This window comes from Telmatherina bonti (genome assembly GCF_933228915.1).
Source record: "Telmatherina bonti genome assembly, chromosome: 3".
NCBI lineage: Eukaryota > Metazoa > Chordata > Actinopteri > Atheriniformes > Telmatherinidae > Telmatherina > Telmatherina bonti.
In genome coordinates this window covers 21,127,160-21,152,910 of record NC_136621.1, presented here as the reverse complement: position 1 = coordinate 21,152,910, position 25,751 = coordinate 21,127,160, and the positions used below count along the sequence as shown (strand labels likewise).

General features: G+C 39.1%; 1 protein-coding gene across 1 annotated transcript in view; it reads right to left on the bottom strand.

Annotated features, from left to right (window-relative positions):
- Nucleotides 1-6,775: 6,775 nt before the first annotated feature.
- Nucleotides 6,776-25,751, bottom strand: part of LOC306754342 (nucleosome-remodeling factor subunit BPTF-like) — a 45,831-nt gene continuing 26,855 nt past the window's right edge. Inside the window, exons 22-36 of the mRNA XM_079238323.1 lie at nt 23,293-23,423; nt 22,302-22,416; nt 21,983-22,194; nt 21,173-21,413; nt 20,697-20,980; nt 20,425-20,538; nt 19,559-19,720; nt 19,032-19,114; nt 16,498-16,723; nt 16,063-16,391; nt 15,579-15,752; nt 14,215-14,407; nt 13,610-13,694; nt 10,650-10,836; nt 6,776-7,703 (exon numbers count right to left, since the gene is read on the bottom strand). Of these exons, the coding sequence (XP_079094449.1) occupies nt 7,697-7,703; nt 10,650-10,836; nt 13,610-13,694; nt 14,215-14,407; nt 15,579-15,752; nt 16,063-16,391; nt 16,498-16,723; nt 19,032-19,114; nt 19,559-19,720; nt 20,425-20,538; nt 20,697-20,980; nt 21,173-21,413; nt 21,983-22,194; nt 22,302-22,416; nt 23,293-23,423 (2,543 nt within the window). The 3' untranslated portion in view covers nt 6,776-7,696. The remainder of the gene's footprint in view (nt 7,704-10,649; nt 10,837-13,609; nt 13,695-14,214; nt 14,408-15,578; nt 15,753-16,062; nt 16,392-16,497; nt 16,724-19,031; nt 19,115-19,558; nt 19,721-20,424; nt 20,539-20,696; nt 20,981-21,172; nt 21,414-21,982; nt 22,195-22,301; nt 22,417-23,292; nt 23,424-25,751) is intronic.

Sequence of the window (25,751 nt, the reverse complement as noted above, 5' to 3'; positions counted from 1 at the left end):
CAGATATACATTTTGGATATTTATAAATTTGAAGCTGATCAATGCCTTATAAATAATACAAATATAAACATCATATTGCACTGAGCAGCGGATAGCATGTACAGCTTGGTGCATGGTGACGCTGTGGCTGATATTAGTGTTGAAAAAGTGCACTGTTAAGGGAAGGAATTAAGACCTGAAAAAACAGCCACAAATCACAGTGATGGTGGGGGGGGAGGAACATAATAGCAGCAGAGGAACTTTGCTGGTCATGAGAGCGGCTTATTTTTCTAACTTTAATTATGTGTCCATGATGAAATGCATGCCTGACATCTAAAATGGGGCCTTGCTGAATGAGGAGTAAGAGGTGTGGTTTTGTTGGGACTAAGCCTTGAATCTAATCACGGGAATCTGATCCTCTACACACCTGGACACTCAGAGAAGTGCCTCCATCACAGCTCCTTTTTGGGATGCCTCTTGCTGTTCTTTTTTTTTTTTTGCTTTTACACAAACTCCCACTCAGTGGGGGTATTTAAAGTATGTCGGCAGGTTCAGAACAAAAAAAAGGGAGGTGGGGGAATAAAGGAGCTTATGTAAAACTATGGAATGAAACTTATGTAAAGAAAATTTCATCTTTCTAAAGGAATAGCTTGATTATATCACCATCGTGAGCTCAATGCTTATTATGAGAGGGAAAACATTTGCACTGAACACTTGCATTGCTTTGCTTAACATGAACTCAATAAAAAAAAATGTTTTGTACTTATTGGGCCTTTGAGGAATTCATCTTCCAACCAACCCTGCACTCACACAATCACATGTCCACCCACTAATCTTTGTCATTGCTAGCAAGAGTCCCCAACACAAGACTCTACAATTAAAGTTTAACAGCTCCAGTCTCCACCTGGCCTCTGGGTAGGCTGTGCTGAGCCTCTTGTCTGTCAGCTCTGGTCAGTTCCCAGGCTCAATGAAGCCTGTATCTGGGATCAGCGCTGAAGGGAACAGATGCATGCGGGCAGGAAACAGGAGCCCGCTCCACATTGCGGCTGCTATCACAGCAGGAGGACATTCCTCATTGCAGAGGATGTAAAAGAGGAGGAGGAGGAGGAGGAGGGGAAGGGGGAGGTTAGGTGGGAATATCTTGGAGTTGCTTCCTGTGTGAAACTTCCCCAAACGACTGTGGGCTTGTGGTCATCTGTGGTGCTCTCAGCATCTATGCTGATCTCTGGATCCATTTAGTGGTTTGAATGGGGAGTTAAGAAGGTGGTGGTCAAGGATGGGGAGTGATGCATCAAAGCTGGGAGACACTGGAGATGTCGATTTGAGAACGGTATCACAGCAATGGTTATGTATGGCGTACAAGGGTCATGACCACGTCCCTCAGTCTTTGATTTTTTCAATTGAAACTACAGTTGAGTTTTTGTTTAGCTTGAACATCTCATACTGTTGATTTTGACCTATGAACCTGTTGTCCTTTGTCCTTGTTACCTCTCATCTCTTCACTTTCTTGTATTTCCTTTCCTGTTTACTTTCTTTTCTCTTTGTCCCCCAACCCTCTTGTCCAGCATTAAAATGTACATCCAGCAACAGAGAAATTTAAAAATAAAGAAAAAGACTTAAATTTTCAAGAGGGGCTCTGTATCATAAAGCTCCTCTTGGCAAAGCAAATTTGTTTGGCACAACACAGGAGCCAGATCTAGTTCTGCTTGCTTTGACGCTGGACAGGACAAGTAAGCAAAAGAAACCACAGTTGAGGGTTCACATTGCTTTGGAGGGCCTGATTAGTTCAGACGTAGAGCATCAACTAGCCGTATGAGTGCCAACATGACTGCCCTGCTCAAAACAGCTGTGATAGCTGCAACAATAAGATTTTTATTTGCACTTCTGTCCGTTTGTGTCTTCTAAAATTAGTCGCACACAGTAAGCTTATCCCGCTGGTGTTTATTTGCACAAGTTAAAAAGAGAAATGTGTTTTCAGGTCGTTTTGTCATTTATAGCTAGCCTAGTCAGTGAACACAACAAGCACAGTTCACAACTGGACCAAAGTCAACAACTCTGGAATGACATCATCCTCAGCTAAAACGTCCAACTTCCACAGCAAGTGAGGCAAAACATAAACACCTCTCACCAAGCTGTTGTCATGGTGTGTGAACTTTGTTGTGTTCTCTCTTTCAGTGTTAACCTTGTTTTATTGGGGCTCCAGCTATTTTATTCTAGTTTCTTTTGAATCAGTCTTCTTTCTGCATTTTGGTTTGGTCTGCATCATGTTTTATTTGAATTCTGTGCGTTCTTTTCTTTTGCTTCACACCAGACTTCACTTACTGATTAGCGTACACCTGCGTTACATTAGTCATCGTTTCCCTCAGTACAAATTCTCCAGGGTCTGCTGTTCCCATTTGTCTGATTGTTGTTGTTTCCATCCATACCAGACCTACCCACTTCTATTCCCTGTGTTGCAATTTGGTATAGTTTCCTGGTGACTGCTGCACATTTGGTCTTGGTTTAGTTAAATAAAGGTTTATTTATTTCCTCACTTGCCTGCATCCTGCCTGTAAGCATACAACCAGGTCCTCTGTAATCGATGACCACAACACCTGGACTCTTGAAGGCCGAAGCCTTTGGTGTGTTCTCTATTTTCCCAGCTAATTTCGCTCAGTAGTTTATTTTTATTTGAGAAACATTGATAGATTGGCTTCTTGTTATTCCTTTATCTTCATTTTGCCCTGTTTTGGCAATCAGAAATCATTCCCCTCCAAATCTTGAACAAATTCCCTCAACAAGAAAACACAACTGTGATTCAGTACACACCTTTTTTTTCAAGAGAAATTAGAAGTGAGGAACGTGTGTGGGGTCCAGTAAAAAGCGTGCTGTGACATGTGAACAGGGATAAGTGGACATGGGACCACAAAACAATTCCCCCAATACTTGCTATGCTTATGAAACCTATCTCATGGTACATTGAAAATCCTTTAAGTTTTCAGGTTCCTGATCATAGACGTCTCATCTTGGACCTGATGCTCGTAGCTGCTGCTCACTGAACTTGCATCTTGATTCATTAGTGGCCACTATATTTTACAAACATAATTTTCAATCTCTGAGTTATTCTCTTTCCTCTGAAAGAGTCAAAATTTCACATAATGCATTTTAACACTGGTGAAAATATTCTGCTTTCATTTATTAATCATCTTACATCATTGAGCCTTTTATACATCTAAGGCAACCTGTACCAGAGATAGTAAAACAAGCCTACAATGTCACCACCTACAATACTGTTTATAGAAGATAGTTCCTACTCGACTCCATGAGCTATAAAAAAAAAAAAAGGTGATGCTCTGTTTTCCCACACAGCCTCCGTTTGTCGCCTCTATATGGCTAAAATATCAAAGACTGTAACCTCTATGTGAAAGGCGTACAAACTTATGAACTGACAATCAATACTTTGTCAAAGATGGCCTTGAACTACCTCTTATTCCTGTATGTATTGTGAGAAAAAGAACTGCATTCTGCAGTTTATTTAAACACATGATGTGTATGGCAAAAATGTGCTCTTATAATAATGAACATGGCTAAACACTGTTAGTCTTTCTTGTAAATTCTTGAAGTAACCTTTAACAATAGTTCTGCAGGCATGTAAAGGACATTAAAAATGATTTTTTGGGTAGTTCTGCCTTTTGTTACATTCTGCATCAAGATGATCCCAAAATGCTTTAGTGTTGATGTGTGGGGCTCTGTGAATGAGTTACCACTCTATTATAGCTGTTGGCATTGATATCCAATCCCGTTTTTGTCCCAGTTGGCATAACTCAGCCTTTTCTCCACATTTACCTTCCTTAATAATTACTTCTTTACATGCCACCTTCCATGGAGACCATGGAAGGCTTCAGTGAAAGATGGGTTCACTGAAGTTTCAGATGCATTTCCTCGACCCCTTTACTTATTTTTAACACACACACACACACACATATATATATATATATATATATATATATATATATATATATATATATATATATATATATATATACACACATATATATATATACATATATATATATACATATATACATATATATATATACATATATATATATATATATATACATATATATATATATATATACATATATATATATATATATACATATATATATATATATATACATATATATATATATATATACATATATATATATATATACATATATATATATATATATATATAATGATATAAGCCACATCTTTGTCTCGTGGCTTTTAGAAAGACCTTTTTTGTTAATCTAAAACTTTTATTTGAGATTGTTAATGGATGCATTGGAGGAAATAGAAGCAAACTACAAATCTTTGCAAGAGGCTGTAAGAAATGTCCCAAACCTAATATTTTTAATGACTGCCAAGTTGCCAGCAAAACAGAAGAAATATGGAGTGGCTAAGACTTTTACACAGTACTGATATACTCTTTTAGTTGCATTTTTGCATTGAGAGATTTCTGTAAGTTTTCATTAAAACGTTTGGATTTTACAACAATTTTGAATATATTGTGGATATTGTATGCATTATTCAGACGTGCAAATATTTACCTGGACTGTAGGTCATTGTTAGAGCAATGTGTAACTGTATCAGTCACAATAAAAATAACAACGGCAAACATGAATGACCCGAAACAGTGTATCCAAAACATTACTTTAATATCTAGGATGAAATGTCCTATCAAGTACAAAAGAGAACCTCTTCAGAGTGGCCACAATCTGTTAAAAACATAGAGCATTTTTTTTTCTGCCATTATGATTCCTCAACATTGCTAAAAAAAACAAACAAAAAAAACAAACAAAAAACAAATAAACAAAAAAACCCTTTTGTTGATACAAATAAATAATACCAGAAATGCAATGCCATTACAGAGGTTATGCTAAACTGGTTTGTTTTTTTACGAGAAAAAAAAAATATCTGTACAAGTTATCATGTCACTTGACTTTCCAAACTTTTATGCTCACAGTCCGCAGCACTTTCTTATAAAGAGCCATTTCATCTAACCGTAGAGTCCACTTCAATGAAAGGAAAAATACAGTTGAAATATACATGAGGGCTTTGTTGCTGGTTCAAATAGTGAAAAATAATAGTTTCTACTCCTCTAAAAATCTTTTTTCTCTACATATTTGGACAGCTAAAATATACAATGCAGATTACAAACAGTGGTAAAGCACATCATCATCATCTTCAGATTACAAAATGACGAACATTTGTGTGAAAGACAGAGAAGACGACAGAAGCCACATTATCTCTCAACTCTGCTTTAATGCACAAAAATGTAAAAACTTTGGGATTGAAACAAAAATATTTGTCTAATTTTTTACCAGTTTGTAACAGGTCAACTTAATGACGGGCTGCTCCCCCTCCTACAAAACGGAAAAATTACAAAAATGTTCCCAGATATGCTTAAAAAAAATGTAGCTATAAAATTTTCATACAAACCCACGTTACAAATACTCCCGAGTCTCCTTTAAGTGTTCTCCACCAACTCTGCCACAGACTGCAACTTAACTAAGCTGATGCTGAGTGGAAAAGTCCATTATCCAATTACTTAACCATGCTTTGATGGGGGGAGTTGAGAGACATAAGTGAGCAAACCTGTCAGCTTCTATGCTGGAATAAGAGGCTGAGAGATAAGGAGACGAGTTTATGGAGGGAGCTACAGTACTGCAATTCAGCTTGTACAAGTTTCACTTTCTTTAAAGGCTTCAGTCTCTTTTCCTCCTTCAAATAGAGCCAGTTTTTTAGCTGCATTTTAGAACACTAGATGTAAAAAGGTCAAAAGGGCCGGATGCAGTGGGTGGGATGGTCTGTCCGGGGTGTTTCCATCTGGAAGTGAACATGAAAGCATGTTTGCCTTTAAACGCTGGCTGAATTACTCATCTCAACATCAAGCTCCCTAGACAGGGAACATTTTGCTGAAAGAGGTGACTATATTTGCAATTAGGTGTATTTAATGAGGCTGGTTCATGGTTCATGCAGGGCTAAACACCTGAGGGTTTTATCAGAATAATGATGAAGTAACTGGGTCAATTTGAAGGTGATGTTGCATACTCATCCAACACTGGCTGAATAATGGTGGAAAAGTGGTTTTAGTGCCAGACATGGAGCGACCGTAGACTCTTATGCAGTGGAAAAAAAATGCTGCTTTCAGGCATGCAGTGGTTAAACATGAGAACAATGTCGTTAAAGCTGCACATACTGCATATGAAGCATTTGTTGGGGTTTTAAAAGTGCTCATTTCCAGGACTTTTGCTGGACTTAAACCTTGAATTAAGTGGTGATTTGATGGAGGTTTTCTTAAATTTCATCTTAAGTGAGGACAAGAAGCTGACATTTTGTTATCAAAGTTGCACCAAAATGAATCCCACAGATTGAACTTAAAAAGTCCACCGTCGCATCAGGTTAGATTACCACTGATCATCCAACAACGTCCAACATCTTGTCTCCCTCATTTCCATCCTCTCATGGCAGGGCTTCACTGGTTGGGATGTAAGAGACCCTGTAGCTTTCCTTTCCCCAGTTGAAAGGGGGGAAACACGGGCAGGTTTTTCTATACACTTCTTTCCCTCTTAGCACTGCAATGGAGGTGGTGGAGGGTGGGACACTTCATCATTGTTGGGGAGGAAGGACCTGCTCTCCTCCACAGAGAACTCGGGTTTAGATGAAGCCTGACTCAGACCCCGGGTCCTAATCATTCAGCGGCGTGCCTTTCTGACACTCAGTTTTAAGAAGGAAGCTAAGAAGCTGCTGATTGTAGCTTGTTGTTATGTGACCTACAGAGATGGGCAAAAAGAGGAGGAAGAAATTTGTTGGAAAACTTTTTGTTGTTTTCTTTTTATTAAAAGCTTTACAATATATGACAAAAATATAACTAAGGGAGAATACAAAAAAAAAAAAAGCAAAAACATATTGGATGCCAGTGGGTGAGCCACTTTACCAGAGACCAAGCAGCCATGTTGGTTAAATGTCACCGAGATGTGTGATCCTACGTCTGTCCAACAATATACAGCTTTATTTTTTTCTAACCTGAAAATAGCCAAGCTCATCTTATTTTAAACAAGTTAGCTGAACTAGCTCTATCTTTACACTTTCTACCATTATTTTCTTTTGAACAGAAAAATAATCATTAAAAAAAAAAGATATGTTATAAACATAAAATAATATACATGAATACAGCCAATAAAAAGAAACTAATAAATGATGCATGCTTTGTTCAAATTCTTGACTAAGTAATGAGGTAAAAACGTTTTTTTCTGCTGCAGCATGTTCTGACCAAAATAATAAACATCAAATTAAAGGGAAATTATGTGTGTATGGAGTTTAAGTCCAATTATACAACCAAAAATAAACTTCTTTATTGTTTAAATTAAATCTTGGAATTGTATCCAACTCACACATAATCACTACATTGTATGGTGTGACCATAAGAAAATACATTTTCCCTTGAATGCTGTGAGCTACCAACATGGCTGCAGATATTAAACATTTGAAACATTGTTTTCTTTCCTTTTTGTTTTTGAAAATAATACAAAAAAAAAAAAACATCACACCTAAAGTGTGAGCTTCATATGTGACTGTCTTACAAAGTTTTAACGCTGTTTTTATTGGTAAAGAACAGCTACATCCAGGATAGTAAATTATTATTATTTTGTTTAGAAAGTGACCCGGGCACCCAGGAAGTTTGACATCACAATCTGCAAGAGAGAGAAAAGAATGGATGGAAGTCAATACATGCAGGTGAAGCAGAGAAATGTTTCCGGCACATGAAGATGGATGCAAACCACAATGACGTGCTGAAGCCATCAAACATTCATATATGAAAGGTCTGAAGTAAAAAAAAAAAAAAAAACCATCCTGAAATTTTCTCAACAAAAATCCATCTCAGCATAACAACAGAGGAAATGGTAGATTTCTAACATATTTGTAACATTCTTAGGGCACATTTGTCTATTCCTTTTGTGTACCCTGTCTTGTTTTGAGAGGTTCATTTTGGGTGTTTGCTGATGTTTTCCATGAAATGTGAGCATCATAACGTAACCTTTGGCTGTGTCTATTCAAGCTATTGATACTTCTTTTTCTCCTTTTTAAAGCAGAATCATTTTCCAAGCACCTTTTAAAACATTGATAAACATAATTGGCAAAGTTATTTACAATAATTACTTTTTGGGTTTTAGAGGACACTTTTAAACAAAGCTTTAGACTTGAATTGGCTAAAACAGATTTTTTTGGACTTTAAAGTATGTTAAGATCAGTGCTGGTGAAGCTGTCCTTTATTTCCATCCTCAATTTTCCAGTTCGTAATGAACTGAATTCACACCATGTTTAATTCATCTCGTGCTTAGATGTTTAAGAAGGAAGTGTTTTTCTTTAATTTCTTTAGTTAGTCTTTGTTTAATTTTCATCTGCTAACTACAAGAAACTTTACCGGCATCATTTAATGCTAAAACAGATAAATTTGATTGTTTTTTTTTTGCAACTATTCTCTCATTTTATATTTGATACATGCAACACATAAAAAAAAAAAGTTGGGACAGGGGAGTCAAGACTGGTAAAGTTGAGGAATACTTAAAAAACATCCCATGGATCATCAGGGTAATAGAATACAGGCGAGTGTCATGCTTGGGTATAAAAGAAGCATCTCTAAACCGTCACTAACAAGCAAGGAAGGGACAAGCTTCACCACTTTGTGAACAACTGCGTCGGCATATAGTCAAACAATTTAAGAGAGTTTCTCATATTGCAAGGAATTAAGAAATTTCATCATCTATAGTCAATAACATTTCAGAAAAATCTTTGCACAGACAGCAAGACCAAAAACCAACTTTTTGTAACCTTTGATCTCTCACGTGGCACTATTAAAAACCAACATCACTGTGTAAAGGATATTCCCACGAAGGCTTGGGAACACTTCAGAAAACTACTGTCAGTTCACACAGTGAGATGCTTCCTCTACAAGTACAAGGTCAAACTCGAGCATGCAAAGCAAAAATTATATACATCAACATCACCTAGAAACACTGCTGGCTTCTCTGGACCTAAGATCATCAGAGATGGACAGAGGCACAAATGGAAAAATGTGCTGTTGACTGACAAGTCCACATTTCAAACTGGTTTTGGAAATCATGGACATTGTGTTCTTCGGGCCAAAGAGAAAAAAAAAAAAATCTAGATTTTTATAACTGCAAAGACCAAAACCCAGCATCTATGATGGTCTATGTTCGTGCCTACGGCATCAATGACTTGCACATCTGTGATGGCACTTAATGCTGAAAGGTTCATACAGGTTTTGCAGCATCTACACAACATGTATATCAGAGACATCCTGCTTGTTTCAGAGGCACAATGCCAAGCCATATTCTGGGCATGTTACAACAGCAATGATTCATAGTAGAAAAAATGTCTTTAGTAGAGTGAATACTTGCAAAAAAAACCTAAACAATGAAATTTATCAATTTGAACATGAAATATATCTGTAGTTTATTCAATTGAATATGTATCTTTAAAAGGATTGGCAAATTTTTGTATTCTGTTTAAATTTATATATATATATATATATATATATATATATATATATATATATATATATATATATATATATGTGTATGTATATTTATTAGGAGTTAAAAACTTGGCACTTTGACACTACATTTAGCAATTTTTCAGCCCCATCCAGCGACTCTATGACAAGAAAAATATACTAACAAGTCTAGCAACTTTTTCTGGTGATATTGGAGACTATTGGCGAGTAACGTGAAAGTATATATCGTTTACTCTTTTCTGAATAAGATTGACCCTCACGAAGGCTACAGCGGCAAGCTCAGCTGCAGTCAGAGCAGGAGGCGACCCCCTCTACTGCATGACCAGACTGAGGCCACAGCACAGCATGCCTTACTGTCAGATATTCATGTCTATCAGTAAAGAATGTGGACGAAAACAATTATAAAGTTAAAAGTACTGCAACAGATTATAGGCTGAAGATATTAGTTTAAGCACTAAGATCCTGTGGTGTGCATCCATCCAAAGAAATCACATGACACTGTGATAGCACTGCAGTGAGGTGAGTTAAGAGATGTGACCAGACTCAGCACACAGTGAAGCTTGGCTTGAAACAAATAAGCTCAACTCTTTAGCTGATTACCAGTGTTTTTCTAATATGAAATGTTATGTCAAATGCCATGAAATTGGGCTTTTGTTATGATTTGCATTGCTGAAGACATTGATAATAGCAGACAATGCACTTGACATGGAAAGCTGAAGCTGGTTATGGGTTGATATGTGTAAGCATGAAGATCCCGCTGAAAAAACAAGTAAGTTGAAGCTTGTAATGAAAAAAAAAAAGATTGGTGTCAGAAAACTCTTTAATAAATCTAACATCTCAAACAAAACATAAATGGGATATTTGAGGAGGTACGATTCTTATTTAATGTGGCTCCAAAGACAAAACAAGATCAGTGGATGTACGAACATTCAGCCTCTACCCCTAAAGGTGGAAAACTGCAAGTTTAAAGCAGAAGCAGGAAACTGTGATAAATAAAAATCCAAGAGAAGTTAATCGATTTTTATCATTAAATAAAAACGTCTTTCTTTTGTTTTTCCCATCTTCATCGGCTGCTCAGTGCTGAACATCACTACCATCTTACCTGCTAGCTTTAAAGCCTTTTAGCTTCTGGACAAAGAAGTTCTCCAGAACCTCGGCACACTGGTAGAAGGGCGAGTCGCTGGGGTTATAGTATCGGCAGTTGTCGAAGATTTTGGTCATGTCAGCTACAAACTCTGTGAGTTTGACATACTCGCGTTTCTGTAACCGCTCCTCCATGGTGGACAGGTCTGAGAATACAAAGCATTTAAAAACATGATTAGTTGTGGAGTACATCATTCAAAAGCATCTAAAAGACTCTACTTAAAATTCCCAAAGAATAAACATCTTGTGGTAACAGCAGAAAAATATTTGGGTTCTCTAATCGACGTTGCACCAGATATCTGTGCGTTAGCTTCATGGTAATTGCAGCACATGTGGTTTGCGTTTGACAGACAAAGCACAGTGCATCACTTTATATGCGACAGCAAAAAATTCTAAACCTCTGCCAATTTTAACCTCAATCTACTCAGGCTTTGAGATAAGTGACTGAGATATGACCCATCTGTCATTCCTGAGGAGAGCATCATTTCTGAAAACACAAAAATAACAAAACCACTGTTGGATTTGAAAAATGCAGTCAATATCAGAGTTTTTATTTTCCAGGCATCTCTTGAAAAGGAGCTTTCAGCATCAGTAGTTTTGTTAAATTAAATTGAAGACAGGAAAAAAAAAGAAAATAAATCTGACTGCATTAGCAAGGAAGCTAACAGGCAGAAGCCAAGGTTTTGCATAATCTGCTGCTGCCGGTGGATTGCTCTGCACGCCATCCCCAGGGCTCCCTTTCAAGCAAACATATCCGACTCTTAGCCTTTTTAACCCCCACCCAGCTGGCCATGGCTAAATTTCATCGTCAGTATCAAAGACCTCCTTCTTTTCTTTCATTAGATTTAATCTCAAAACCCTCCATAAACTACCAATGGCTGCAGCCACATCAGCCAAAAGCCGTTTTTATTTTATTTTTCTTTTTTAAAAACCAACAAAGACCCCCCCCCTTCTTTCTGTGGTGGACGGGAAGGGGCAAGGACTAGAGTTTCCCCGGACCAGGCCAACAGGAGCTAAGTGTGGGGCTGGACCCTTTCCACAGGGAATATGGCAGACCCAAAGCAGCTCATTAACGGTTTGTTTGTATGGAAGTTCAAAAAAGGCCCTGTTGACGCAAGCCGACATTTACATGGCCGGTTTGATCTGAGTTGGAGGGCTTCCTCCCAGTTGGCCTTCTGGCTGCTTTATTTTAATGTTAAGATATAACTGGCGGGTGTTACTTCCAAAGCTTAAAGCAACTATGAGGTAATAACAGCACCACTGAGACAAATCTATTTCCCAAACAGGAACTGCTCGCAATCCCAGTAATATGCTCTACATAATATTGCTTAGTGTAGCATGCATGCTTTTAGCACAATGTGCACAATGAAAACTGTTTCAAGCATCAGAAATGGTTGTCGTATAAAATGCATAGTATGAAATCATTTACAGTTTTAGGTTTTCCAGAAGATGTCAGGATTTAGATGGCTTTGTTAAACAAAGTCTCATGTTATACAGGATGAAAGCCATGACTTCATTTTAAGATGGCAAAAATAGTGTGCATTTTTCACACATTAGTGAACGGTGGGAGAATAACTTGGGGCTCCAACTATCTGAAGACGAATGGAATACGGCTCTTACGAGAGTCCACTCTTTTTCCATATGTTCTAGGCATGCTCCGACACAGATCAAAATAGTACAGTAACACTTCTGAAAAGTCAAACTGACCAGGATATTTTCAAACAAGGACCCAACATGTGACAGATGCAAACAGTTCCCGGCTACATCCTACCATATGTCCTGGTCCTGTCCTAAAATTGCTCCTTTCTGGTCTTCCTTTTTTGAAGCCATCTCTATGGCCTATGCAAATAATATCTGACCTTCTCCCATGGTTGCTGTTTTTTGTTGTCTTCCTGATTCTATGGGCTCTGTTGCCCCCGCTCATCTACCCCGCCAAGGCTGCTTTTTGACACCAATTCTGTCCATAAATTTTGTGGACAGAATTTGTAGGTGCAGCTTTTCAATAGATCCAGCTTGGTGGCCTCAGGATAGGGTCTGGTTGTTGATGATGTGGCTCTGTTGGCTCCATTGGGTTGTGATCTCGACCTCTTGGTGGAGCTGACGAGTACAAGGCAGTTGGAGGACAACACCACCTCTAAATCTGAGTGCTTGGTCCTCAGCCAGGAGATGGTTGAGTGTCCTCTCAAATGTCAATGCCTTTTCCTCAATGTTAGCCCAGCGCTTAATTTTACTCCAACGGAAAGCTGCTACCCGTCCATCACATTACCATTGGATCCACAATGTTATGCAAAATATTAAGTTGGAGAAGATTAGATGTACTCTCAACGGCATGAGTAATGAATTCCATAAAACCTGGAATCCTCTACTAATCTACGTGAATAATTTGCCTGGCCTGAAACTGGAACTCTGAGTATCAATACTTGTTATAATCTAGTCTTACACTGAAGAATGCCAGGTGCACTGGTTGCTGTTTGTTTTGTCTCAATTAGTTCTTTTTTCTGTACGTCTACTGTGTACGATAAGTCTGCCAGGTGAGGTCTGATAGGTCTTCATTTTGTTTTTGATGAGATTGGGTTTCTTTTATTTTTTTTCTTTTTCATTGTATGCTCAGTTGTATTATATATAATGCTTTTCAAAGGTTCATATGTCAACTGTAAAATTATAAATAATATGGTTAAAAAAATAGTAGGCATTTTAATTGAAACATGAAGTGGCTTTGAGAGCCGGTGAATGATTGTATTAAAAATAGGGCGTAGTTGATAAATGCAGAAAATGTGAGAAAAATTTAAAGTTGCACAAATGATAACCTTTATGGGTATGAGGAACACCACCACAGACAAAAAGCTTGTTTCCAAAGTAGATGTGATTGTAGACAAGTATTGTCTGCAAGTGTCATCGTTACAAATTTCCTCTACTCACCCATTGGTTCCTTGATCACCTTGTAATAGTCTGGTGCGTCATTTGTATCCACTGGTTCCAGAAACGGCCACGCCATTTTATGTGCCTGCAGAGGAGGGAGGGACCAAAAGAAAAGAAAAAGGGAAACAGAGATACTTGAGAAAGCTGAAACCAAAGTAGAAAAACAAACAGCACCATGAAAATTACACTGAAAGCAGGTGGGTCAACACAGATGTTCTCTCATGCTTTCCACTCCATTTCTCCCTCACACATGCTGCTGGACGGAGGAGAAGAAGAGAGAAAAGAAAGGGAAGTTAGGAAAAAGAAGAAGAAAAAAAGGCAAGGGGAGCCCAACCTATCAGATAAGATGGACACAGAGGACTTTTGTTTGCTGCTCTTGTGCTGCAGTGGGGCTACAGGGAGCTGTGCTGGTGTCAGGCCTACCGATGGTGATAAAACTACAACACTGCTGCTGATGCTTTAGCTGCAGCTGAGTGGGTTTTTGTTTTATTTAGAGTAGCATGATTCAGTAATGGAGATTACACCTCCCCAGAAGACACTTTAATTAGTGATTACTTGAGTCCGATCACATCAGCTCGTTCAGCAAACGTAAACTCTTGGCTCACCTGTAAGGAACGGAGGATCCTTCGCAGGCCTTCGTAGTCTTTCTCAGTGAGTGGAGTGAAAACAGTCATGGCGTCCTCTGTGGACTGACACTGTGGACACACGTACTCATCGATGTGGTTGGCCTCACTCTGCAAAATTCCCACACATCGACCGTGGTACCAGTTCTGACATCGATCGCAGCCGATGTAAAACCTGGAATCATAAAAATATGTATTTTAAATTGGGACCATTTAGGTCTTCCTCCTGTGAGCTCACAATCTGTGGGAGGGGCCATAGGGGTCTGGGCAGCAGCTGAAGGCCTGGACCCCGGCGGTCTGATCCTTGGCTGCAGAAGCTAGCTCCAGCTCTAAGCTCTGCACAAGTCTGCTCTGCACAAGTGTCAGTTGTGTTGCAGCAGGGAAACTCCAAACACTTGCAGGACTACAGTCCTTGAGGACTTGAGTGGCCCACCCATGTTGTAGTCGTATCATCAGACTTGCAGCCGGTATTCAGGGAGTTTGGAGAACTGCACTATTTGCTCGAACTTATCCGGTCCCTACATGACTGGTGCCATTCCTTGATCTGCATAGCCGGCAATAAGTCAGACACTTTTCCAGTGAGGGTTAGACCCCGCCAAGGCTGCTTTTTGACACCAATTCTGTCCATAAATTTTGTGGACAGAATTTGTAGGTGCAGCTTTTCAATAGATCCAGCTTGGTGGCCTCAGGATAAGGTCTGGTTGTTGATGATGTGGCTCTGTAGGCTCCATTGTGCTGTGATCTCAACCTCTTGGTGGAGCTGACGAGTACAAGGCAGTTGGAGGACAACACCACCTCGAAATCTGAGTGCTTGGTCCTCAGCCAGGAAATGGTTGAGTGTCCTCTCATAGACAGGAATGAGGTCCCACTCCAAGTTGATGAGTTCAAGTATGTCTTGTATCTCAAAGGAGATCCTGCAGAAGACCCTGGACAAACTGGTAGATTGCATCTCTCAGTCGGCATGGGAATGCCTTGGCATTCCCTGAATGAACTGGCGAATGTAACTGGGGAAAGGCAAATCTGGGCTTCTCTGCTTAGGCAGCTGCTCCTGCAACCAGACCCCAAATAAGATGAAGAAAATGGATGAATGGATGGATGGATGGATGATTTGCGACACTTTTACAAAATAATTTGCCAAATTTCCAAACGCTAGCCAAAAGAAATGAAGTCAGAGTGGTGACACAGGTTCTGCTTTGTTGTTTGAGTGAAGTCCTGTAGCCATAATACAAAACACCATTCACTAATGATAACCGCATTTCTATTATTTGTTTGTCTCTTTTTTTATTGTCTATTTAAAAGTAAGAAAACTTGCAACGGGGCAATATGACAAACAAAAAGCTCCTTACTGGGACTCATCATATGGAGTTTGACAGATGCAGTACAGCTCCTCTGTGTTGCTCTTTTGGCCCCGTTTACACTCCACACAGATGTAGTCGTCCATTTTCTTGGCCTCCTTCTCTGTGATGCCCACACAGTCTCCGTGATACCAGTTGGTACAAAGGTCACACCCTATATAGAACCTTTACAAAGAACAAGGACAATGCAGGTTAAAATAATAAAAAATAATTAATAGTAACTATTAAGGGTTTGTGAACTTCTCTGATAACACAGGAGAAACATTTTTAAGCCACTGTTTAGTTTAATGTGGACTGAGGATCTGCTGTGAACAGATTCACTTTGTAAACAGTGGAATGACTGTCAGATTAAAGGAAGTTTTTCAGTTCACTAAATGAGAAAAAAAAAAAAAAAAAACTTCTGAAAGTTGCCAGAGCCACTGGATAATTTGTGTTATGTTGCTGCTGCTGAGCATTTGTGAAAGCATTCGCATACCTGGTCTCATCATAGGGTGTCTTGCAGATGCAGTATAGCTTTGTATCCTTCTTGCTCTCCTTTGTGCTTGTTGTAGAGATCATTTTCTTCTTCCTGGACTTTACTGTTGTTGTTATTTCTCTCTCCTCTTCCCGCTTCCTCTTGTGTGTGGAGACAGCTGTGTTGAGATGATGCTGAGCAGAGATACCGCGCATGTGTGCCATATTTTGCTGTTGCTGCTTTTGGGCTGCAGCCGCAGCAGCTGCCGCAGCCTGGGCTGCCTGGTGGGCCGCAGCCTGAGCCCTTTCCTTTTCCCTCCGCATGCGCAACAGGTCCTTCTTTAGCTCGTCCTGAGGTATACAATACCAAGAAAATAGGGTTAAAGTCTGTCTCTTGTCTGAAAGAATAATGATGCTTCCAGTTCCTCATGATTATCTTTGCACCCTATCCTCATACCTGAGCCTCTAGCTGCAGTTCTTTGTCCAGAAGTGCCCGCTTCTTCAAAATCTCCATCTTGAGACTCTCTTTGTGTCGGTAGAGGAGTGAAGACAGCTTGCTAGCATTGGCAAGCCTCCTTTTAGCCTCCACCACCTCTTCCTTCTTTTTCCTCTTGGCTGCCTGCCTCTCATCTTTGTCTATCCGATCCAGGATAAACTTCATCACCTGGTTGCACACAATCATCCTGAACACATAAAAGGAAAGATGAGGTAAGAAAAAGAATTCAGTGTAGTATTATATCCTCTTAACATGTTAAAAGCTACAGCAGAACATAAACATGCTTTAAATACTAATGACATCCCTGTGAACAAGAGTCTTAGCTAAAGAGACAAAAAAAACATGACTGAATCTATGAAAGGGCCCACATAGTGTTGATTTTTAAAACATTGAACCACATAATAGTGCTGCTGAGAGAGAAGAGAAGGCTAAAAGGGCTGGGAGAGAGATGATGATAACATACATATAGCCTAAAAGGAAGAATAACTTTCTGTGACAACTGTGACATCAAGCCCTGTGACAGACTGGCGACCTGTCCAAGGTGTACCCCGCCTCTCACCCAAAGGATGCTGGGATAGGCTCCAGCTCACCCGCCACCCTCACTTGGATTAAGCGGGTTCAGAAAACGAATGAATGAATGAATGAATGAATGAATGAACTGTGACATCAACACAAGTTGTGTATCTGAGCCAAATGTTTTACAAATGTAAAAAAATTGAAGAAAAATAAAAAAAGAAGAGAAAAAGGAAAAAAGAAAAATAAATAGAAAAATAAATAGAAATGAAAAGAAAAGAAAAAAGAAAAGAAAAGAAAGAGAAAAAGAAAAAGAAAAAGAAAAGAAGAGTCCACTGGTATGAAACTTGGCTTACTAGCAAGGGAGTGGAAATCTGAGATGGATGACTGGGAAAGAGATGGTGAGAGAGATGGACAGATAGAAAACAAGTGGGAAACTTGAAAAAAAAAAAGAGGGAAGAGGAATGAAACAAGGTCAGACAGTCAAGCATATGAGCCGTTTTACTTCAGATACAATGTTTGTATGCTTCTCCCGTTAAAGAGTCTGGTTGCAAGGGGAAAACATGACAACTTCCAACTGAAACCCTTCTGTAGCATTTCTTGTCTGAAAAGCTTTAGAAAACATTTCAGGACATTATTTCAAATCTTCCTTAAGCTTTGGAATGTATTTTCATAGAATATTTCAAGTTTTAATTGGCTAAAATGCTTGGGAATGGATAGCTACATGAAAGTTCTAAAAGTGGGTGGTGATTTATAGCTCTGCAAATTAAATAAAGGCAAAGAATTATTAGCAATAAAAAGGACAAAAAAAGGGCATGAAGATAAAAATCTCTAGAACATTTTCATATGAGTCGGTCTATGATAATAAATCCATATAATTGATGACCCTCCATCTCCAGTATGTTCACATGTGTTTGCTAATATTCGCAACTAAGATAGAAAGTTGGTGCTTTGTTCAGTCAGTGTGTGTCTGTGTAAGTACACACAAACACATACATGACTGCTGAGGTCAAAGAGCGGTGAGAGTTCCTAGAGCAATCGTATAGAGATAAACACAGCAAATGCAGCGTGGAAGCCAAATAACAGGGTGTACAGAAACATACCTCAATTTCTATACTGAGGCACCATAAAATTCCTGAAAAAAGCCATGCAAACTGGAAAAAGGATGAAAATTGAGGGAAAAACAACAGACAGGGCTGCTGCAGTGATGTAACGGCAGTCTGGGTTTGGTATTTCAGGTCTGTGTGAATGGGCACAGTGTTGACACAACGTGTGAGGACATAAACATATGGTTGTCAAGGTCAAATATTAGTCAAAGTATAATCTACCTGCAGCTTACGATTTAAGACCAGACAAGGGGGAGAGTTTTTATTTTATATAAAAGTTTTGTTTTGATTTTATAGCTGGATTTGTTCAAATAAAAATAAAATCTTTCTAAACTAATAAAGATGACTTTTAATTAATGAGGTCACAATGTGGTTACAAAAAGAGTAATTTAATGAACACATAATGAAAACAATGAAAATTTTATTCTTTATCATGGTTAAAGTATTAAAGTTTAAATCAGAAAAGTATTTGGGAAGACCTTGTGTTTTATATTAACCAGTTCCTGTCTTTAAAATACTTCTTATTTTCATGTTCTTGCTTATTAGGTCACAGTGAGGACAAAAAGTAATTGGTGGTCACACACAACATAGAATCCCGAGCCGGGCAGTGCCTTGCTATACAATATAAGAAAAAAGGTATATCAGATACAGAAGATGCCAGAAAACAAACCGTTAAAGATAGAGTTGCATACGGGAGCACAGACAAACATGGAGGTGGATGGATGAAATGTTTGTGCTTGTCAGATGCATTACCAGATGTGATCCAGGGAATTGCATTGTTTCAATATTGTGCTGCTAAATGACACATTTTTTTGATCATTTTTATCATTCCTGCATTTTCACATGCAGGCGACAACAAAGACAATGAACACAAACCTCTGATTTTCCTCTCTCTCTGCAGGTGTCATGGTCTTCTTCTGTTTCAGGTGCTCAATCACAGCGTTTTGTTTCATTACCACCTGAAAAAAAAAACAATAAGGGAAGATGTCAGCAAAAAGATTGTTCTGGGGGCTTTCATTCCAACATAAGAAAATTTTACCAGATGAAATGTGATCAGTTTTTTCTTTTTAAATGATATTTCTTTGGCATTTGGTGTCGCAGCGCCCTTGTACTATTCCCCAAATTCCCCAGCGGACAATAGCATCGATTATATCTCGTTTTATCATCTTAAATGCAGTGCCATCAGACTGCTTGTATTGGAAATGGGGCTATAAATGATAAATATAAGAGTCTATCTATCAAACATATGGTGAAATATAACCAGTACAGAAGCAGAGCAAAGACCATCAGAGGAAAGGCCAAAGCTGTAAAAATAAGTCCAGTGTCGGCAGGGTTAGAAGATGTCAGATGTTTATGTACTGATGGCAGGAAGACAGCAAGTGGACTGAAATGACGACACACACCTGTTTTTGAATGATGTCGCTCTGGTTGGCTGCACTGAGAGCGAGCTCTCTCTTTGCTTCTGCTGCTTGTTTCTTCTTCTTCTGTTGCTGCTCTCTGAGCTGCTGGATCCTCTGCAGTTGCTCTTGCACAGACGCAGCCTGGATGGTGACTACGTTTCCAATCTGGGCAAAGATCGTTGTATAGCGATCAGCTTGTGCTTTGAACTTAGTTTGATTTGTGCAATTTCAATTCAGTTAAAACGACACAATTGACAAAAGATGATGACAGCAGGAAAGAGCGGGAGAGCTGTTACTGATGAAGGAACTCAATGTTAAAGCTAAGTTCATATTCTAGGCCTCAATAGCAGGTGTATTGATAATCTAGGAAACCTTCAAAGCATAAAATCAAATTTAGCTCCTTTGTAATTTTTAAACAACGATCAGCATGACTTCAGTCCCTTTCACAGATACACTTCTTTCCATTCATCTGATGGCAGTCTCATGTTTGAATTGTTCTCCACTGCTTTTCTGCTAAATTTGGAACAGAAATCTGACTAGGTTCAACTAGTTTACCTTTAACAAAGCAGCCAGATTAATGGACAGACACCTACAGCAGTGGTGGATTAATTAAATTGACTGTTCAGAGGAGATTTAAGATTTAAAAGTGAAGCAACATATTGTAGGAACATTTAAAACTTGAGGTATGTAGAAAGTTTTAAACTAAAGTGTGGCTTTTCGTGAACAACAGAGGCCATGGAGATGGCCAAAGGTGAAGTGAGAAATGATAACTATGGTGCATCAAGTTTTACTGTAGTGCACTTGATGGCAGTTGGCTCAGTGGCATAAATGCGTCCTTGGGCTCCAGGAATGTAAGCTGCATCTGATACCTGTCCACCCTGAGCTGTGGTGGTCCCACTCTGTTGTATCTGGATGGGAAGCTGCAGTTTGATGTGTTGTGGCAATGAGCCTCCACCCTGCTGGGCCTGCAGCTGGGCCACCACCTGTCCATAACAGACCATTCAAATATTTAACACAAACAAAAAGAGGGCAGAACTTCTACTTATATCCTCAAAGTGGCCAAGCTACTTGACAATAAGTGACTTTTAGGGGTGATTACTAAGTAAGAACTTTGTTTAAATCTTTGTACTTTTTTTCTTACCTGTACCTGCTGCTGGAGTCCAGACACGTTGATAAGCTGGGGCGTCTGCTGCAGCTGCAGCTGGGTGGTTCCCCCCTGAGTTTTAACCTGCAGCGAAGTGGGAGACTGGATGGGCATATGGGCCGGGGTCTGTGGGGGTAACTGACCCTGAGGGGTGGCTGATGAAGGAGTGCTGGTAGTGGCCTGTGGGGTCGCCCCTGCCTGGATTGGGGCGGCAGCCTGCTGTGCAGGTTGTGCTGGGGTTTTGTTTGAGGTGGAGTTGGGCTGGCTGGGAACTGTGGTGGCTGAAAAAACAAACAGTAAAGGTTAATGGTAAGATACGATCAAGCAAATGCAAGAACAAAAAAACCCAACTTTGTGACATGACTGCTATAAGTGGTTCAACCAAAGCAAATTCAGATTAGACGTTGAAATGCATTTGTTTCCGTCATGATCCAGCTTTCAGCTGACTGATCCATATTATAAACTTTTCATACCTGTGCTTGATGTGGGTGTGGCAGCCGAAGCCATAGGGGTGAAGAGGAAGCGCTGCACCTGGCCGTTGGGCAGTGTTGCCTGCATGAGTTGCTGGCCAGGTCCTGGAATGACTGTGACACCGTGGGGTATGACCTGCAGCTGGCCTGTTGTCTGACCCTGGCCCTGAACCATTACTGTCAGAGCCTGTTGCGCACCACCAGCACCAGTCTGTCGGTCAACATTAGACCCAGCTTTCTGCTTCTGTGGGAAGCGGAGCAGAAAAGGAAGACTTGTGAAAAAAAAGAAAAAAAAAAACCTTTATCGCTACGAGTGGCAAATTTTCTCCTCTGCTCCACAAGAAAAAAAGAGGATTTGTGTAATTTTAGGGTATTAATCTCTGTTGCTTTTAGTGAATTAAAAACATTATAGACATACTTTCGCTGTGTAGAATCACATCACATATAGAGTTTATCAAATGTTTTTCTAAAATCTACTTACTGTAAAGTTGTAAAGCCCAATAAGAGATGATATCATCTTCTGATGAGGCAATTCAAAGTACCAAACAAAATCTACATATTAATAAATATAATATTAATATTAATATAATAAATTTTTACGAAATTGCTTTTTTTTTTCCTCATTGGACTACTTTTTTTTTTAAAAATGCGCTACAGTTTTAAAAGACAAAACTCATCTCAGCTGATGTACTTTAATATGTGTATTGAAATATTTACAGATGACAGTAGACTCTCTAAAGTTTGGGTAAACAAGAGAAGAGATTTTATTTCTGTGTGGACATCACTAGATGTCCCTCGTTTCTCCTCACAAACCTGTGTGAGTTGTGTGAGCTGGGCCATGGTGAGTTTAACTTGGCCTTGGCCTTGTGCCCGTGGGGTGCCGGGTGGTGTTTGGCCTGCTGTCTGTGTGTTTGGGCTGGCCACGCCCTGACCAGTTGCTGTGGTTACAGGGCTGGCAGTGGATATTGCTGTAGAAACTGCCTGACCACGGATGATCTGTGTCACTAGTTGCTGTCCACCCTGACCTGGAGAAGAAAAATGTGACAAATTAAGAAACCGCTCTCAGGTTGTGTGAGGGAAATGGGAGGTAATAAGAGTGTTATTACACTTAAACACACAATAAGCATGTCACCTTGCTGGACCACGAGAGGTGTACGTAGTATTGTCTTTCCCATTGCTCCTGTCTGCTGGATTGGGGTTCGGATCATCGTCATACCTGGACGTATCTGACCACCACCTGCCAGAACCTTGAAGATATTTTCATAAAAACAATGCTAATAAATATTTTATAAATGGGATCTACTTCTCAAAGATCAGGGGTCATAGATAAAGGACAGATAAGATCAAGCAGAAGCACAAGAGGAGTTTAGTGTAGGCACACTTGTCTATGAATCGATTAACACAAAGTCCACCAAAAACGCTTTTTAAAACAAATTTTAGAACTTCAGAATTTATTGTGAAATTGTGTCGACAGACACACACGAAAAAGGAAAAGAATTTAAACTAAAGGCCTTTACACACCGGGACCGATGCAAAAAAGCGACACAAAATTGAGAATAATTAGGAGGTATATTATCATTGTTTATGTGCACAGTGCGATGCGGAAAAGACAAAAAGAGGCACTGGGTACATCCTATTCTAGAAAAGAGGGGAGAACTTGGGAAGTTTCATTGTCTAATACAGGAAGTGGAAGCACGTAGACTTCAGGTCATACAAACTATCTGTGGGAGAGTTGGAGGATCTGCTTTAGCTGGTAGCTACTTGCTTGAAGAAGAAGACAAAAAATAATAAAGACGCTCGGCCATGATGATACAAAGTAAATGAAATGGCAGCGGTAGTGACACCTACATAGCTTGTAGCCGGTGATCTATCAGTCAACAGGCCTTCTCTGATCGGTCGATTATATATATATCTGTCAGATGTGAATACTTTTTCCTAAAATCTACCTTGATGGAATTTTGTCACTGATGTGAACGTTCCCATTGACTTTACAGTGATCCGATAAAAAATTATTCTTCGGATGAAATATTCAGAGTAACTGTGTAAAGGCCTGAAGAATAGTACCTGGCAAATCTAAGAAACTAAAATGCGACTGAAAGACCGGACACCTGTTGTTGTTGTACCTGCTGTTGGGAGCCTGGGGTATTGGGTTTGATGTTGAGCGTAGTAGTGCGGGGCTGGAATGTGGTGTATGTTTGGGCACCTCCTGCTGAACTGGATGGGATGATACCTAACACTTTCTGCTGAACTACACCTGCAAAGAAAAGAGACACAAGAAATACACTTGAGTGAGCAAGTTGGAAAGCAACAGAAGATTAGGAGGCAGACATGCTGACAAACTGTTTGCAAAGTCTAAAAATCAGCCAAGATCAAAGCACAGCTGGGAAGAAAGAGTGAAAACATCATGTGTTTAAATTATACAGCATCACTAGTTGGCTTATCTTATGAGAGACTTGTTATATTATTTTGTCAAACAAATGTGCTGCGACAAACCCCAAACACAAATACTCCATTCACTACAGGTAGGAGAATTAAAACTCTCAAATGGCTAAAATACACGAAGCCATGGCTACAAGTGAGCAATAAAAAAGATGGCTTCCAAAAACACAACTAAACTCACTCTTTGTGTGCATCGTTCTTCATCACAGGGCCAGCTTTTGATCACAGAATAATAAATATTGGCTGAGCAGGTACAGAAAATCTTCAGTCACACTGAAAGCAAAGTTGGGTTTTCCCCAACATACCTGCAGACCCTCATAAATTAAACATTACTTAAATTCCTACTTCTTAACTTTAATCTGACAAAGAAGGTATTTCATATCTGCGCTTTACTGTCACGAGCTCACATGAAACTGATGGAGAGAACTGGAAACCATGAGTGTGGCTCTTTTCCTGTGGTCTGCAACCATAACCAAGCAGGTAAACCTATACATCAAGGGTTTCCCTCTTCAAATAGAGATTTTGAGCTCGCCCGTAAGACTGGGGAGTTGCTGCTCTGGTCACACACATCAAACACGCTTTTCTATGGACTGGCTGTTTGAAGAGGTCGAGGAGTCGGGACGCTAGTGAGTGGAGAGGTACACTTTTATTGAAGAAGATGGAGGGGGGGAAAAAAGGCAAAATGGAATCCTACTATAGAGGGCTACCTGTCTGGAAAGCAGACCTCAGGGAAAACTTGTTTTCCTGCCTAACTTCCTGAAGCCATTCCAAAACAAACAAGGCACCCAGCAGTCATGTTGGATAAATACACGTTCACATTAAATGGTTACACTTCACCAGAACTTAGATTCTCCTTCATGATGACTTCAAAAGAAAGAAGAATCATGTTCTTTGTATCCTTGCTAAAAATCTTTCTTCTAATCAATTAAAAGAAAATTGAATTTTACAAAGATCTGCAGTAAATTATATCTATATTTCTGCATTTATTTTTTATTCTTATTGCAGCCATTTCAAGAATAGCTGATTTTAACTCAAAATTTTCTATTTAAAAATGTTCTGTTTTCCCTCAGGTTTCTGTATTTTATGAAATTGTTACAATATCAAAGACACATTTTTATTTCAAATACGCAACAAATACTACATGATAAATACAGCCTTGCAATAATTTTTGTAAGAAAGTAGCTGCCAGCATCTTAAATGAGGCATGTGCTTGTGACATATCAGTAAAAACAATTGTCTAAAAAAACCATTGCCACAGTACTGATAGTTTGAAGGATTGAAAAGCACACAAGTCAGCAAGTTTTTAGTCTGCATATAGGACTGCTCCGACTACACAAGTCTACTGTACCCAAAAAAACCCAAACAACAGCCGACTGATAGATTACTATGCCAACAGGACACAGGCTACACACCAAACTGGGCCACTGAGTCATGAGGCAGGCAGACTTCATGCACTGGATTTAATGCAAAGCGGATAGTTTCTGTAGCATAAAATAGCACACAGTGGCCAGTTTCTTTAATGCTATCTTTTCTTGCATTTGCGCACAAAAAAGCTTTTTAGCATTGTTTTATACTACAGTATATTTGATGTATTTAGTTATCTAAAAAGCTATGTTTTGCAACTTCTTACTTTAGCTGTGGCTTATTTTTTTTATTAACTCATTAATTACATTTGCATTAATCACTTGAAAGAATTGGTTAGTAAAACGTTGTATCAAATGCTAAATATATACAAAACATATAAAAACAGACTTATGAAACAGCTGGTGAGGTAAAAAAAAAAAAAAAGAAAGAAGCTAAAATCATCAATTACCTTATGATCTGAGACAGTGGTGCACATTTACGTCTAGAAATGTAATTCCAGTGTTCACTTTACTTTCTTCTCTGAAATATACCTGCTGTAGCCAAATCATGACTTGAAAAAAATCAAGCTACAAAGTTACAGAACTAAAAAAATGTATTAGCATAAATGAATCACAACATGCAATCACTATAAGGCAAAGCTATGAAAATATCTGCTAATTTTGAATTATCTGTTCTATAAAGTAGATTGCTTTACTTTATTAAATGAGGATGAATGGGAATAGTTAATTAAATCACAGAACAAATCAATTGTGGGTAATAATTACAACAAAATTAATTT